Source organism: Artemia sp. Qi Xiang Cuo, chromosome 17, assembly GCF_049724085.1.
Source record: "Artemia sp. Qi Xiang Cuo chromosome 17, ASM4972408v1, whole genome shotgun sequence".
NCBI lineage: Eukaryota > Metazoa > Arthropoda > Branchiopoda > Anostraca > Artemiidae > Artemia > Artemia sp. Qi Xiang Cuo.
Genome location: NC_142810.1, coordinates 41,046,386 through 41,060,653, shown reverse-complemented (window position 1 = coordinate 41,060,653; position 14,268 = coordinate 41,046,386). Strand labels below are relative to the sequence as shown.

At 35.8% G+C, this 14,268-nt stretch overlaps 1 protein-coding gene across 1 annotated transcript in view; it reads right to left on the bottom strand.

The window, feature by feature from the left end:
- The window catches only part of LOC148942201 (uncharacterized), a 49,686-nt gene that overhangs the window by 12,812 nt on the left and 22,606 nt on the right, over window positions 1-14,268 (bottom strand). Inside the window, exons 2-3 of the mRNA XM_089103018.1 lie at window positions 12,426-12,577; window positions 7,063-7,286 (exon numbers count right to left, since the gene is read on the bottom strand). Of these exons, the coding sequence (XP_088959144.1) occupies window positions 7,063-7,286; window positions 12,426-12,573 (372 nt within the window). The 5' untranslated portion in view covers window positions 12,574-12,577. The remainder of the gene's footprint in view (window positions 1-7,062; window positions 7,287-12,425; window positions 12,578-14,268) is intronic.

The following is a 14,268-nucleotide window of genomic DNA, read 5'->3' as shown; positions in this document are numbered from 1 at the left end:
CCATAGGGATTAAATAACTAAACAAAAAAGTTTCAGAGACAAAATTAAAGTGTAGTAAAAATGGATTCTGATTGAAACTGAATGCTCACCATTGCGTCCCCATAAGTTCGTGAGATAATATTGAGAAAAATAAAAACAAACTAAGACAAAAGATATTCTGTCCACTCATCATAAAGACGCTGGAAACTAGAATCCCATCGAAAAGAAAGCAAACCAAAGAAAAAACAAACTAATAGAGATTAAAAAGGAATTGAACCCCACTAAGAGACAATTGCTTAAAAACCCACATTTTTGCTCCCCTGCTAAAAAATAAAAATTTCCAAAATATATTTTCATTTCCGGCGCAAAGACACAAGAATTTTTCACTAAGAAGTGTTTATTTTCAGAGAGTACAGGATTAAAATTATCGATTTTTTCTTCTGCAATACTTCAAGAATCTTTGCCAAAGATTGTCCCACGTGTCTAGAATAAAAGTCAATTTCGGTACTGTTTTACTTAATGGTACACATCACTATAGGCTCTATCAAGGAAACTAGTCAAACAGGAGAGACAGATACCCGGTTATAATGGTTTCTGAAACAAATTTGGGCTATATATTGGCACATTAGAAGGATGGGGGGGGGGGAGTAAAGCATAGCATATATTAAATACGTAACCTAACCTAGGTACCTTTTTCCCTCCCTAAACCCCCAAAAAATAACAGTTTAAATATTGTAAATTCAATGAGAAATCACGCTTTGCGATCAATTTAGATGGCAATTACACGCTTTACGGGTCTCCATGCTAAATTGCTATAGAGTCTATAGCGGTGGGTTTGTACCATTAAGTAAAACAGTACCTCAATTTCTGTTGACAGGAACTTCCAGCATATAAGAGAAAGCTACCATCAATTGATCCATAAATACGTAAGCCTTAGATAAGTCACAAATGAGTAGAAGATTAGATTCGAACAAACAGATCTTTAACCATAGGCTCAAAACAGATATTTGGTGACATTGTCAGTAGAAGAAAATCTATGAATTTTGGACACTCACATATAAAATATCGAGCGTCAGACTTGTAAATTACCATTGTTTCTGTGATCACTCTTCATAAGATTTTGTGAAAACTTTGAAGCTCTTCAGGAACTTGGAATGTTGACCACGGGCGTAATTTGCTATGGAAAAGGTGGGAAACTGTCCCCTTAGACTCTATTTCAACCCCCCCCCCTCCCAGCTGCAATTCAGTGTCTTCAAAACTCTTGTCAAAAATGAGATAGGTCTACATAATTCAAGCATCCACAAAAATGTCTCCGCAGTTTTCTGTGGTATATCTTTGCCTTTATGGTACTATACGTCTCATTTTTCACTGTCATTTTCACTTGACTTGGGAAAATTGGCTCCAATTACCCCCCTCAACAGGATTTTGACGAAATTACGCCGCTGATTTCGCCCAACTTCCAAAATAAAATTGTGTGCAAACATTGATAACCCAGGGATATGAAAGGCATTGTAAAGCCGTACCCAGGGTACGTTTTAAATTTTTTCGTTTCTGGTACGTTTTAAATTTTTTTTTAACGAGACAATCTCTAAACAAAATCCTGGGTACGGTCTTGGCATGAGTTGTAACCTGAGAGCAAAATTATTCCAGTTGCTTCTTCGAGTCAAGCTAGCCTTCGTCTTCTCTGTAGAGCCCTATTTAGCTGTAAAAAGTTATTTTAGTCTAAGTACCCCTGACAAATCGTTACTTCTATTATCAAAATACGAACATTTTAACCTGATCAATCAGCAGCCCTTTTGATTCTTCCATGGGAAATGCTTGACAAAAACTAATCATACAATAATTACATGAGGGATAACTGATGGGAAGTACTTACGGAGGTAGTAGTAAAAAGTTTTGAGCATTGGTCAAATGCCTTTTGGTTTTACAACTGTAGCTTACATCTGTTTCTCGTTATACTTTGCTCAGTGGTGTCTTCATCCCTTTAGTTTTAGCAAATATTACTTAGAATACTTCTTTGTGAAAAATATGCCGATAGACCTCTTCATTCGATAAAGATATATCCTATGGAATAGGACAAACATAAAAGGACGAGCCTCGGAACCCCCAAATGCTAAATTTTCTATATTTTCTGGATATTTCTGATTGAAATCTATAGATACAAATTGCATTTAATTAGCATTTTAATTTTAAATGCTAAATATTCTAGAATTTCTGGATATTTCTAATTGAAAACTATAGATACAAGTCGAATGTATGTCTATGTGTCAGTCTGTCCTTTACGCATTATTACACTGTTTGTCTGATCGCCAAAGATTTTAAGAAATTGTTGCTTGCACCATTGTGAAAGTTTTAGGCATTCATATTTACCGTCCCCCTCCCACAAGGCCCTCTTAAAAGCTTTCATAGTGACTGAAATTAGACAGTTCTCTCTGGTCACTTTATTCACATTTTCTAGAGTATTCAATTAAGGGAATTCTGTCACCTAACTCCCTTTCGAAACTATAAAATTTCTTTTTCAATACATTTACTGAATTTGGTATTCAACAGTTCCGTTAAGTTGATATTCAGCCTAGTTTTTGAAATACTTTTCAAAAAAAACACTATCGTTATTTTACAAGGGGGGGGGGGGGTATTTTCTAGGCGGGGACTATCAGGAGAAATTTTCCAAGGGGGGGGGGTGGATTTTTCACAGTGCATTATCTGTTATTTTTCTTTATTTATTTATAGACTCGAGTTCTCATTGAAGAGGAATTGTCGGGGGAGTTTTTCAACAGGGGATATTTCCCAGGGGAGTTTTTCCCATGGGGGAGGAGGGAGGGTCAGAATTTATCAAACTGTTTTAAATGTAAAAACCCGATCATTATGAATTTATCGGGGAAATTTTCCAAGGATGGGGAGTCTTACGCAGGGATGAGGATGAATAGTCTTCCACAATTCTAAATCTAATGAAAATGGTTGATCGCCATCCAATACAAACTCCAGGGTATGAGTTTTGCTTTTGACAATAGCCAACTTGTGAGGGGTACTTTCTAATGGAGCAATAAGATTTTTATCGGAACTTGTGCACTAAATGGTGCACACGAAAGAAGTCAAGTTTGGTTAATGCTAATCAAAAAAAATAAAATAGGTTGAATATATAATAGTTTAAAAACAAATTTGGGCTATATATTTGCACATTAGAGGGGGGGGGTAAAGCATAGCATATATTAAATACATAACCTAATCTAACCTAGGTACCTTCCCCCCGCCCCTAAACCCCAAAAAACCAGTTTAAATATCGTAAACGCAATGAAAACCACGCTTTGCATTCCATTTCTCTATTGCAATTAATTGCAGATACCCGTTTGGCGGGTTTCGTCTCTCGTTTCCTTGATACAGCTATAGCGGTGTGTACCGATTAGTGCACAAGTACCTTTTTATCTTAACACGGCAGCTTTTGTCATAATGTCTACCGCACTTAACCTTATCATGTATCAATGCATAATACCCTCACGGTACCCTTCGGTTTCTTTTTCAAGGCAGTTAATTAAAAAAAAAAAAAAAAATCATTATTTAAAACAAAGACGCCTTCACCTTGCCAGGAAATGAAACAGTCCATTGCTTTGGCTGAATTTCGGTCTCAAGAGTGTAGTAGTGGAGTGACTTGTCTTTTAAGGAATCGGCGTAAAGAAAACATTCATCCCAATGCGCTTTGGGTCCAAGGTGAGAAATAGCAGCGCGCAACGCGTTAATAGCCTTCTCACACCTAGGCTTTTGACGAACATATTACAAACGCTTTTTTTAGCCCACGGACCTACCTTTTCGCTAACCTTGATATGGTGGTCAAATTGTACCATTTCATTAATTTATTAGAAGTTTGCATCAGTGGTCACACTTTCTGGTCATCCGGAACACATATCTCCACATAAGCCGACGCAATCTTGTGCGACTGTCCCTCTATTCACAGTGGAAAATGATTGCTTGAAAATATTTTTAAAAGAAATAAATCCATACGCAAAAATGAAATCAATGAGGCTCTTAGGGGACTACCACCCCATTCATAACAAGGCATGCCGTTTTTAAATAATTTCAATGAAATTATCAACACAACTTCTCTGCCTACAGGGTGACCTATGTACGGTCTATGAAAGTATTCCATTTTTACATGGTGTAGAGCACAGTTTATATAATTAGCAGTATGATCATTCTCTATCTTACCCATTATAAAAACACGGACCAGGGTGCGAGTGCTCCGGAGAACGTTTTGGCAGATATAAACATAGGCGGTATCATATCTTTTCACGGGTAGACAAGTCAGATTTCTCTTGGACGCGAAACTTGGCTTCAACGTTGGAACACTAATTTTGAAGAAACTAATTTTAAATTAATTTATTCCAATACATACATGAAAACTGGTAGTTAGTAGTGTAAAATTATTATTAGATGTTTTTAGGAATTAAAAATAGGTTTCGAAGTCTCAAGTTGGTTTCAAAGGCATTTTGAGAAAGTTTCTGCCAAAATACGTGTTCAAGGGTAATTGGACCGCTGATGGCAGATCAAATGAGAGGAGCTGTTTGTACACGCCGATATAAATATATATATATATATATATATATATATATATATATATATATATATATATATATATATATATATATATATATATATATATATATATATATATATATATATATATATATATATATATACTACGAAAACTTTACGAAAACGAAAGTTTTTTTTAAAGAAAAGTAAAGGCCATATTAAACTTAAGATCAGTAGAAATAGAAGCCTACAATAATTCAAACTCAAAACGACCAGAAATTATTATTAAAGAATAAAAAAGGAAAGGAGAATAATTGGTATGACGGTAACACTGCACATACATTTATATGAATGTATATATAGCGGACTGTAATAATGCAAAAGGTAAATATAACATTGGTTTAAGAATGGAAAGAAAGACAAGGAATAAATTTACGACGATAATCAAGTAAAAAATAAGTTTTATTTGAACAATGCCATAAAGCGATGACATTTGATTATGATGTTTGGTGCTTCGCATTGATATTTCAGTTTTAAAAGTTTTATCAATTTTTTCTCAAAGGGAAATTACGTGGGAACCCTTATCGCTATCTAAAGGGAACCCTTATTGCTATCTAAATTCAGAAAGTGCAAAGATTTTCAAACAGAGTTGTTTATTGTTTAAAGTTCAGGAAAGGTCTGCCCATTTCATATGAAAACATTGATTGAAAACAAAACTAGTTTTATCTAGGCTCTCCGCCAAAACAGGTAACTAGATTTTTCAAATATCACAGGAAGTACAGTCTGAGAAAATAAATATCACGACGTGAAAAAAAAATTATAAACTATCCAGTTGCGGATCCAGAGGGGGGGGCGAGGGTTACCCCCGTAAAGTAGTGTAATTTACCTAATTAACGCAAGTTTGCATTAATTAAACTTGCTCCTAACGTAAGTTTGTCGGATCAAACTACTTTGCCCCCCCCTAAAAAAAACCAAACTAGTTTGGACTAAATAAAACATAACTAGTTTTATCTAGGCTCTCCGCCAAAACAGATAACTAGATTTTTCAAATATCACAGGAACTACAATCTGAGAAAATAAATATCACGACGTGAAAAAAAATGATGAACTATCCAGTTGCGGATCCAGAGGGGGGGGGGCGAGGGTTACCCCCGTAAAGTAGTCTAAAGTAGTGTAATTTACCTAATTAACGCAAGTTTGCATTAATTAAACTCGCTCCTAACGTAAGTTTGTCGGATCAACCTATTTTGCGCCCCCCCTAAAAAATCCTGGATCCGCCCCTGAAACCATCACACCTACTCCACCAGTTATTAGAAGAAAAAAAATTTCCTTATTTTCACAAATTTCATCCACCCTCCCACCCCCTGTGTTATAAACTCCTACCTATGGCGAGCCGGTTAGTCCAGGTCAATAATATATTAATTAATAATTTTTGTATAAATTAATTAATAAATGTGAGATGGGACACTTGCAAACCACTTGACTGGCTCACCAAGTTTTTTTCTGCTTTCGCAATTACGAATAATGCACTTGGTAACCATTTCTCAGTGATTGACGATAACAGACTAATCCGCTAAGGCAGAAATAAGTGGGAGGGGTTTTTTGTTCGCACCGAGACCGAAGACCAGAAATGATCTGCGATAAGCTTACTGTCTATAAATTGTGGTGTAGAGTAAGGCCTACGAGTTCTTTGGTAGTTAGGTATCCTTACCCGCAACAGAAGTAATAGAGCTAAATTTCTCAGGGCATTTGTCTCCTGCATTCAGTATAGCTTATTGCGATCTTCATCAATTGATTTTTCATTACTAATAGCCAAGATTGTAAACATTTGTATATCGAGCAGAATGATTGGTACTGATCTGAGTAAACCCGGTTTCTCTGTTTACATTCGGAGATAATTAGCTTAGTCTCAGTGAGATAAACTACCATACAGGTATATTTTAATTAAATATTTAATATATAGAGTTGTTTAGGTTAGATTAGGTATTTAATACAATGCGCTCTGGGCGGCCTGCTCTCCATAATTCTCTATTGTAGTTTCCATAATATTGTTTCTAAAGTATTACATTTTCATCATATTTTGGTATTTTTCATTATTAGTGCGTTTAGTGCTTTTCACAAGCACTAACCGTCATAACATCTAAAAAAAATTATAAGTTTATATAATAGTAATAAGTATATAATAGTTTAGAAAAAAAATTCGGCTATCTATTTGCACATCAGGGGGGTGGTGTAAAACACAGCATATATTAAATACGTAACCTAACCTAGGTACCTTTTCCTCCCTAAACCCCAAAAAACTAAAGTTTTAAAATTTTACATGTTATGACCGTTAGTGGTTCTGACGGATTTTTTTGTTGATGTTATGACGGATTTTGTACTACTCCTAACGGTTAGATGTTATGACGCCTCCCCATAACAGGCAAGTACCGAATGGTTTTCATTGGTGCAATCGGGTAAAATAAGCCAAACTGAAAGCAAGGTTAAAAAAAAAAAAAAAATAAATAAATAAAACAATCAGGCAATCAGGAAAGTAAAAGACATGGCATATTATACCTGAGAAAGACCTAAGCTGCATAGTTTATCCTTAATGAAAGTTCTAGCAGAAGTATCATTTCCAATTGTTATAGCCTCTTGTATTTTTGGGTCAGAATAAACATTTTCATATCCAGAAATAGATTTTCCTTCTCGTTGTGATTCAATTAACTGTTCAGCCAAGGCATATGCTTCTGAATCACCTTGTGCATAGGATGAATCGGAGGTTGCAAAAGCTGCTGTGTCTGTAATAGAAGAAGACGTGGATTAAAATCGATGCATTCTCCCTTGATGGAACAGGGTGATACAGACAAAACTGTGCTCAACAGCAGAGAGGCATAGGAATTGCATCAGTTGAATGAAGATTGGGATATTCGAATATCGAATCAATGTAACTTTATGCTGATTTATATTGTAATTACCTTATTTTCGTGGCTAAAGTGCAGAACAAAGGTCCTGGGCGTTCTTTTAAGTTCATGCTTCAAATTCTCCCCAAGACGAGGGGCTTGAAAAATCAAATACAAGTTAAGCTACCTGTCCTAACTCTAAGTTATTTTGGTTTTTTGAAGATCGAGTTAAGGTACTTCATATGAACCTTAAACAGTGGTTTAAATTCGTAAAAATTTAGGGGAGGGCAAATCTATTTTTACAAATGTAGGGGGGGGGGGTAATTGTTTACTATTTTTATTTTTCAGTGAGAATACCAATAAAAAAGGCGTTTACAACGAGAAAAAGGTATTTTTGAAAATCTTACGGAAAACATGCCATTTACCCCTCCACAATTGACGCCATTGATCTTGAGCCCTGGAAAGAATGTACAGTATCTAAGAAAAATTCGTCTTTCGTTTTTTTTTAAAGCTAGAAGTTTTTTCGTAAGGTATTCCAGGCCTTACAAGTTGGGAAGGAGTAAGAAGTCAAAACCACCTACCAAGCCCTAATTTGGGTAGTAAATTAATCTAAGAAACTTTCATTCACAAAGCAAAGCAATTTCCAGAATTTCTAAGAAATCCTTGTTCTGCAAGTTTATCTTAAGTTCACATTATGTATGATTTAAAACAGTAGTTTAAAACAGTTTTTGTTCCTATGTTAAACCATTACATTAGTTTTGCACGTTAATCAAGTTGCAGTTAACTCCCTCAACAACTTTGTATTAATTTGATTTATAAATGCCAAAATCTTCCTTCCTCCCCTCTACTTCATCTGTCCCTATGCAATCGGGGAGAATCTTGTTCATATCGTCTCTGTTTTATCAAGTGATCTCATTCCGTTGAATTTTTCGAAGTCTTACAAGTAGGGAAGATCTGGAGATCGGAGCTTTAAAAATCCTAACCGGACCTTACTTAGGTTGGCATCCATATTCCTGAATTTCATTCGCGAAGCCCGACAACTTTTTGAAGCACGGAGTCTTTGTTTTTACCGATTTTATTTACGGCATTCAACTTTATTTGTTTTTAGCCCGGATCCCTTGGTATTACATGGTCGTATCATATTGTTCCCGAGAAGTTTTTAATTGTCAGGACATTTTTCTTCTTTAATCCATAACAATTGTACTAAAAAGGTCAATTGACTCTTTTTTTAAGAGGGACCACTAAAATGTGTCGTTTCAGGCGTAAAATCTAGTTTCGAGTCAAGAAATGAGTCAAATATTTCTCTGAACTGGCCTTGATCTTGAGGAGTTCCACCTAAAGCTATTCAATCTAGCTCTAATTCAATTTGAATTTTGAATCGAGTCAAGGAAAGCTCGAACATGACTGTCATCTCTAGTGAAAGGAGGCGTTTATTAGATGAATTTATTGTGATTAGGTCCCAATTTTTTCATGTTTTTTTTAAATATTTTTGTTTGTATTGTTGTGTTGCCTGCGACATTTTTTTTTAGTAATTGCTCCACACTGGTCCGATATTTGCAGAGGAAGGGAAATTACTTGCTTGGTCCCAGAAGAAGAGTCAAAACGTGAAAACAGTGAATTTTGGGGCCATTACTTTTTCATTTTCTGGGGGGAGGGGGTTTCCAAGTTACGCCAATGTATACCAATGGTGGCGTACAGGTATGTGGACATTTTTTATTTTTTACTCGTTGGTTGAGAGTTTGTTTTTCCTTCTTTTCTCGGGTTTTGTTTGGTATCGTCAATAGAATGCTTTAGTACCGTTCATTCACCAAATTTCTAAAATGCAAAGAATAGAACTTCCTGAATTTGAAATAGTAATTTGGCAATTAAACTGCAAAGAAAAATCAACGTAGCGAAGCATTTTATTGCAATTCATTCGATTCTTATATCAGACACTTTCCCTGTCAATGGCTATCCGTTCCACTGATTTTAAGCTGTGACTCACTGCTTGCAATAAATATTAGCTAAGATGGGGCCAATACTCTCTCCCTCTCACTAGCCCAGAGATGAGACATCTATCCTCCTATGTTCTCCAACCTAATGATTTTCACAAAAACCCTAAAAATTTTCACTTATTAGATATATTTTACATTATCATGAATATTTCCTACTCTCTAGCCGTCAGACATAAAAAATGGCGAAAACGGCCATTGTCAATGAATTAATTTAGGAAAAGGCACCAAAAAATTTCCTTTAATTTTGCTTAAATGAATAACGATACAAGGCTATTTTTGTATATTCTTCCAAATGTCTGACTTCATTATTGGATTTGACAAATTAATGGGAGGCAATCAGTCATCAGTATTCAAACAACTACAGTGATTTAACCCCAACTCCCTTAATCTGATTCTACAAAATTTTGTCTCCTTAGATCCGAATATGTTTACTTTTTTCAGTAATAATAATTTATTTGCAAAAAACTACAAACAAAATCAGTCTGTAGCCTACCAAGAGCGTTCCTAGTAAGGGCACAAATTATTGATGCTTACGTAGATGTCTCACTTCAACATTATTGCAAACCTCAAAAGCCATCCGATCATATGATTTGTCTTTCCTAAAGGTTGACGATATCCAATACGGTAACATTGCGCGGGAGGAGCGTTATTCAATCCAGTGACATTGCACGGGCGAACAAGTTTTGTTAGATATCCAATGTAATTGAAGAACACTTCGTCCCGTGTATTTTGCTAGGAGTGAGATTCTCACTGCCAGAAAATACAGTGAGATATATGGTGAAACCTAATAGATAATCTGTGGTAAGGGTGTCCAATAATGTTACTTTGAATTTAGTAACCTTAGCTACAACAACATCAGATCTTCATTATATTACGGGTACAATGAGTAAAACTTGAGTTCTTACTTAAAAGACATTTTATTTATCGATGAAATGAGGAAAATTCTGTCAATATGATCAGGAAAAATACTGATTATTAGAGAAGCGCTCAAGGTGTAACGCTCCTTGTAAGAGAAGTACGTAGGGTGGAAAGAAACAGACATACAACTTCTCCCCTCTCAAAAACCTGATTCCCCGTGTAAATTACCAGTTCAAAGTTAACAATTGTTACATACCAACATAGGTAAATTACCTTGAAAAGAGACACAGCTATTTTTAACTGTTGTATCAATCCTACCTGCAAGATAATGTTTCTCCTCTCCAAGTACATTGGTATGGAAAGCTTACTTTAAGGAATATGTAAAGATACAACTACTGCAATTTATAGGAATCCTGACACTCTCCGCTCAAATGTGTATGTTGGTTGTACCAAAACCCTTCAGATCAGAAAAAGCGATAGTATCAACCCCTTGCGGTGAAATTGCAACAAAAAACATGGTGTGCCGTATTTAAAAAAATGTATATATACACAGCCAAATTGGATTACCTTTTCTTAATATCTCTCTAACTAATAATGAAAATTTCGAGTCCTAGATAGAATTTTTACAGACGAAATTCATCTTATTTCTTGTCTGCTTGCCTTTCGTTTTGATTCCAGAACTTCCAGAGTTTTCGCTGCAATTTTATGTCAGTTGATATAGTCAGTTCACTATAAAATTCAGTTCAGTTCACTTTTGGAAGTCAGATATGACTGGGTTTACGGAAAACGTGCCAGGGTGCTTTTTTATTTAATATTTTGTTTATAGTGGCAAATGAGATGAGAACAAATAAAATCACTTCTAGACGCAAGCAAGGTCGTACCCAGGATTGGGAGAGGGTTTTATTGGAATTGACACCCCCCCCCCCCCACGAAATTATTGTCCAACTAAAAAAAGTAGCAAAAATGCATAGAAATAAATTTTTGAGGTATTTTGTAAAGTTTTTGTATCCAACTTCCCCGAAAAAACTGCACCCCATGAAAAAAACCTGGATGCGCCCTAAGCGCCCATGAAAAAAGTTTCATGGGTACTTGCAGATCTTGTTTTTTTTTAAGAAGAACTAAATCTGATTTTCAACAACATATCGGAATTACAGTGGTCTTTTTATATGTAGTTTGGTCAGTAGGCCAATAACCTCCTTACTCTCGCGGCTTAGATATCAAGCTGGAACTTTTAGTAAAAATTCGTTTTGGAGGGGTTCAGGGAATTTGAGGGCAAGAGAAATGTTGGGGAAAGGAGCAAATTATTTTTATCTGGCCTTTACAAAACAATAATCCCCTCGATTTTTGTCCGACGTCATCTGACAGGCTCTTTGACTAGACTTGCTATAAACACAGCTTAATAATTACACAACATATGTCATAAGAACGCATCAGATATATATCGACATAGGCTATAATTTGTGGGACATAAGAACTTGAATAAGAAGTAATTAATATATTTTTCAGTTTAAATTCCTACTTTTACTCAACAGTCTGTTTTTAATTTCAATATAAAAAAATTGTATCACAGAGGACTTGCCAAAAACTACATGTGGTGATATTGAGAAAAATTTTGATAGCACAAAATGCGAGGGCCCACCCATTTTCCAATACCTGGTTTACATCTTGAAGCGCAACGCATGCCACACGGTTACACCACGCGGGGCATATTCCTCGCAACGTTTGGTACAGTACCACCTACGCTTCGGTCACGCGCCACCTGGTGTAAACGATTTCTGAAAGTTTTCACCCCTCGATAAAAAGCTGTTTAAAAGTTTTTCAAAAAAATTAAACCAGGTAAGATCAGCATTGTATAAGCACTCACATTTTTTCCAATTCTTTTTTTTCCTAAAAAAAACTGGCTTTCAGTGGAAATTTTATATTTACTAAATCACCTTTTTAATCTTTATGCTTATCGCCCGAGATTTACCTCAGCTGATCCCATCCTGCTTAGCTCGCTTTATTTTGAAATTTTTTCCATCATGGATAATAATGGTGACCAGGCATACTTGCAGGAATTAATTTTAGGGCTGTAGGTTCAGGACAGGAGGCAGAAGGATCTACAAAACTTTAAAATCCTACTACCGGGGGATCAGGTCTTGGTCTTTCCCTTTGGAAGTGCCTGGGGATGATATTAAAAACTCACCAACTGTTTGAGAAGCAATAACAGACTGAGTTCCAGGATCGTTTGGGATATCCGTGGACGTTTCTCCTTTAGCACTTCCCCATTTCCAAGTATCCTGCGGGACTACTGGAGAAATTCCCAGAAGAAGATAAAACAGCCACAGTTGCATTGACCTAAAAAGATAGTCAATATTTTGTTGTTACTTCAGTGAATGCAAATCGACTAAGCAAACAGAACAAAAGGTTGATGTTGAAGCCAAAATCTATGAGCAAAAATTGGACACTTGTAGAAGGTCATGACGCTCAAGAGAAAAGTGGCCTTTCCGCTTAAGGAAAATACTAATTGCTGACTTGCGTAGTAGTCTCAGTGTTACCTTTGGGGCATTAGTCAGCACTTTGAGGGGGGCACCGACTTTTCTCGCGGGCAAAGTAATTCAACAAACTATGCTATTATACCGATATTTGGGCTGCTGCACGTACTTTCACTTTCCTAATAGGGATCCTCAGTGTGTCGTAGCCATTATTATCCCCACGCAAAAAAAAACGGCATGAATAGATATGTCTAAACAAAAAACACATTTGTGCTCACCTCTTTACCCTTGTAACTTTAAGTTGCAATGGATGTAGACTTTATATTTTTTTCAATTGCGATTCTTATTTTGGACATAGTCAAGAAATCTCTGCATGAGCGGTTTAAGTCCCTTTTTCTCTCTCATTTTTTTAGGAGGGAGATTAAGCACAAACAAGCGTTCTCTTAAAGCCATTTTAGAATTCCATGACTGTGTAGAATTCAAATCCCTGAAATCTTCTTATTTAAAATAAATTAATTTTAATTAAATTAATTAAATTTAATTAATTAATTTTAACTTAATTAAATTTAATTAAAAATTAAACTTATTTAAAAACAGTGGTTCCGTATTCGATAACCAGCATGTTTTAGTCCTTTAGGGTAGTAATCCTTGTTCTTATAAAGCATCCCTATCAGTTTTCAAAGTCCAGAGTCTATTTTCATCGAAGGAACCGATTTAATTAAGTTTGTTAATATCTAATGCAGGCCAGTTAAGGCCTACCGATATACTGCTCTGACCTTAAACTACTCAACCATGGTTTGTTTTATAAACCATTACAACGGCTTATCTACCGTTCCTACAGACTAGGAGGACGTTGAAACCCTTTCCCCTAGTTCACTACTCAAATTGGTTCCCTGTTGTAAGTACTGTCAATAGAACTAAAAACAAACCGTCCCAGAAAAAAGTGAGGTCTTATGTCTTCTACTTTTCTTCAGAAAATATGAGAAAATAACATATAAAAACATTTGGTCTGAAGACAGCCAAACGACAAATTCTTATATATTCACACGAGATAACACTTTAACGAAAAAAGAAAATGAAAAAACAACAAGCAGACTTTAATTTGTCACCCCGGACAATGAGCCAGAACGTGTTGAAGAAAAGTGTTCTAGTAAAATACAGACTAGTTATGCATTAGTCTATTTCGATTTTGAAAATCCCAAAGGACCCATTAGTATTAGCTTTTTCTATAGCCCAAAGGCTGAATACAAACTAAAAAAGATTAGGACGCAAGTAAACATAAACAAAATATTTGCATTTATCTATACTTTTCTGAGCCTGACCCTCCCTCCTCAACCTATACTAGGCTAGTGCTTTAGTGTTGTACCCACAGTTCATATAATTATCCAGTAAGCTTATCGCAGATCATTTCTGGTCTTCGTTCTCGGTGCGAACAAAAAGCTCCTCCCACTTCTTCGTGCAGTTATTAATAGCGGGTTTCCACTTGTTTCCGATTGTTTCGCGTCTGACTTGTCTACCCGTGAAAAGATCTGACGCCGCTTATGTTTCTACGAG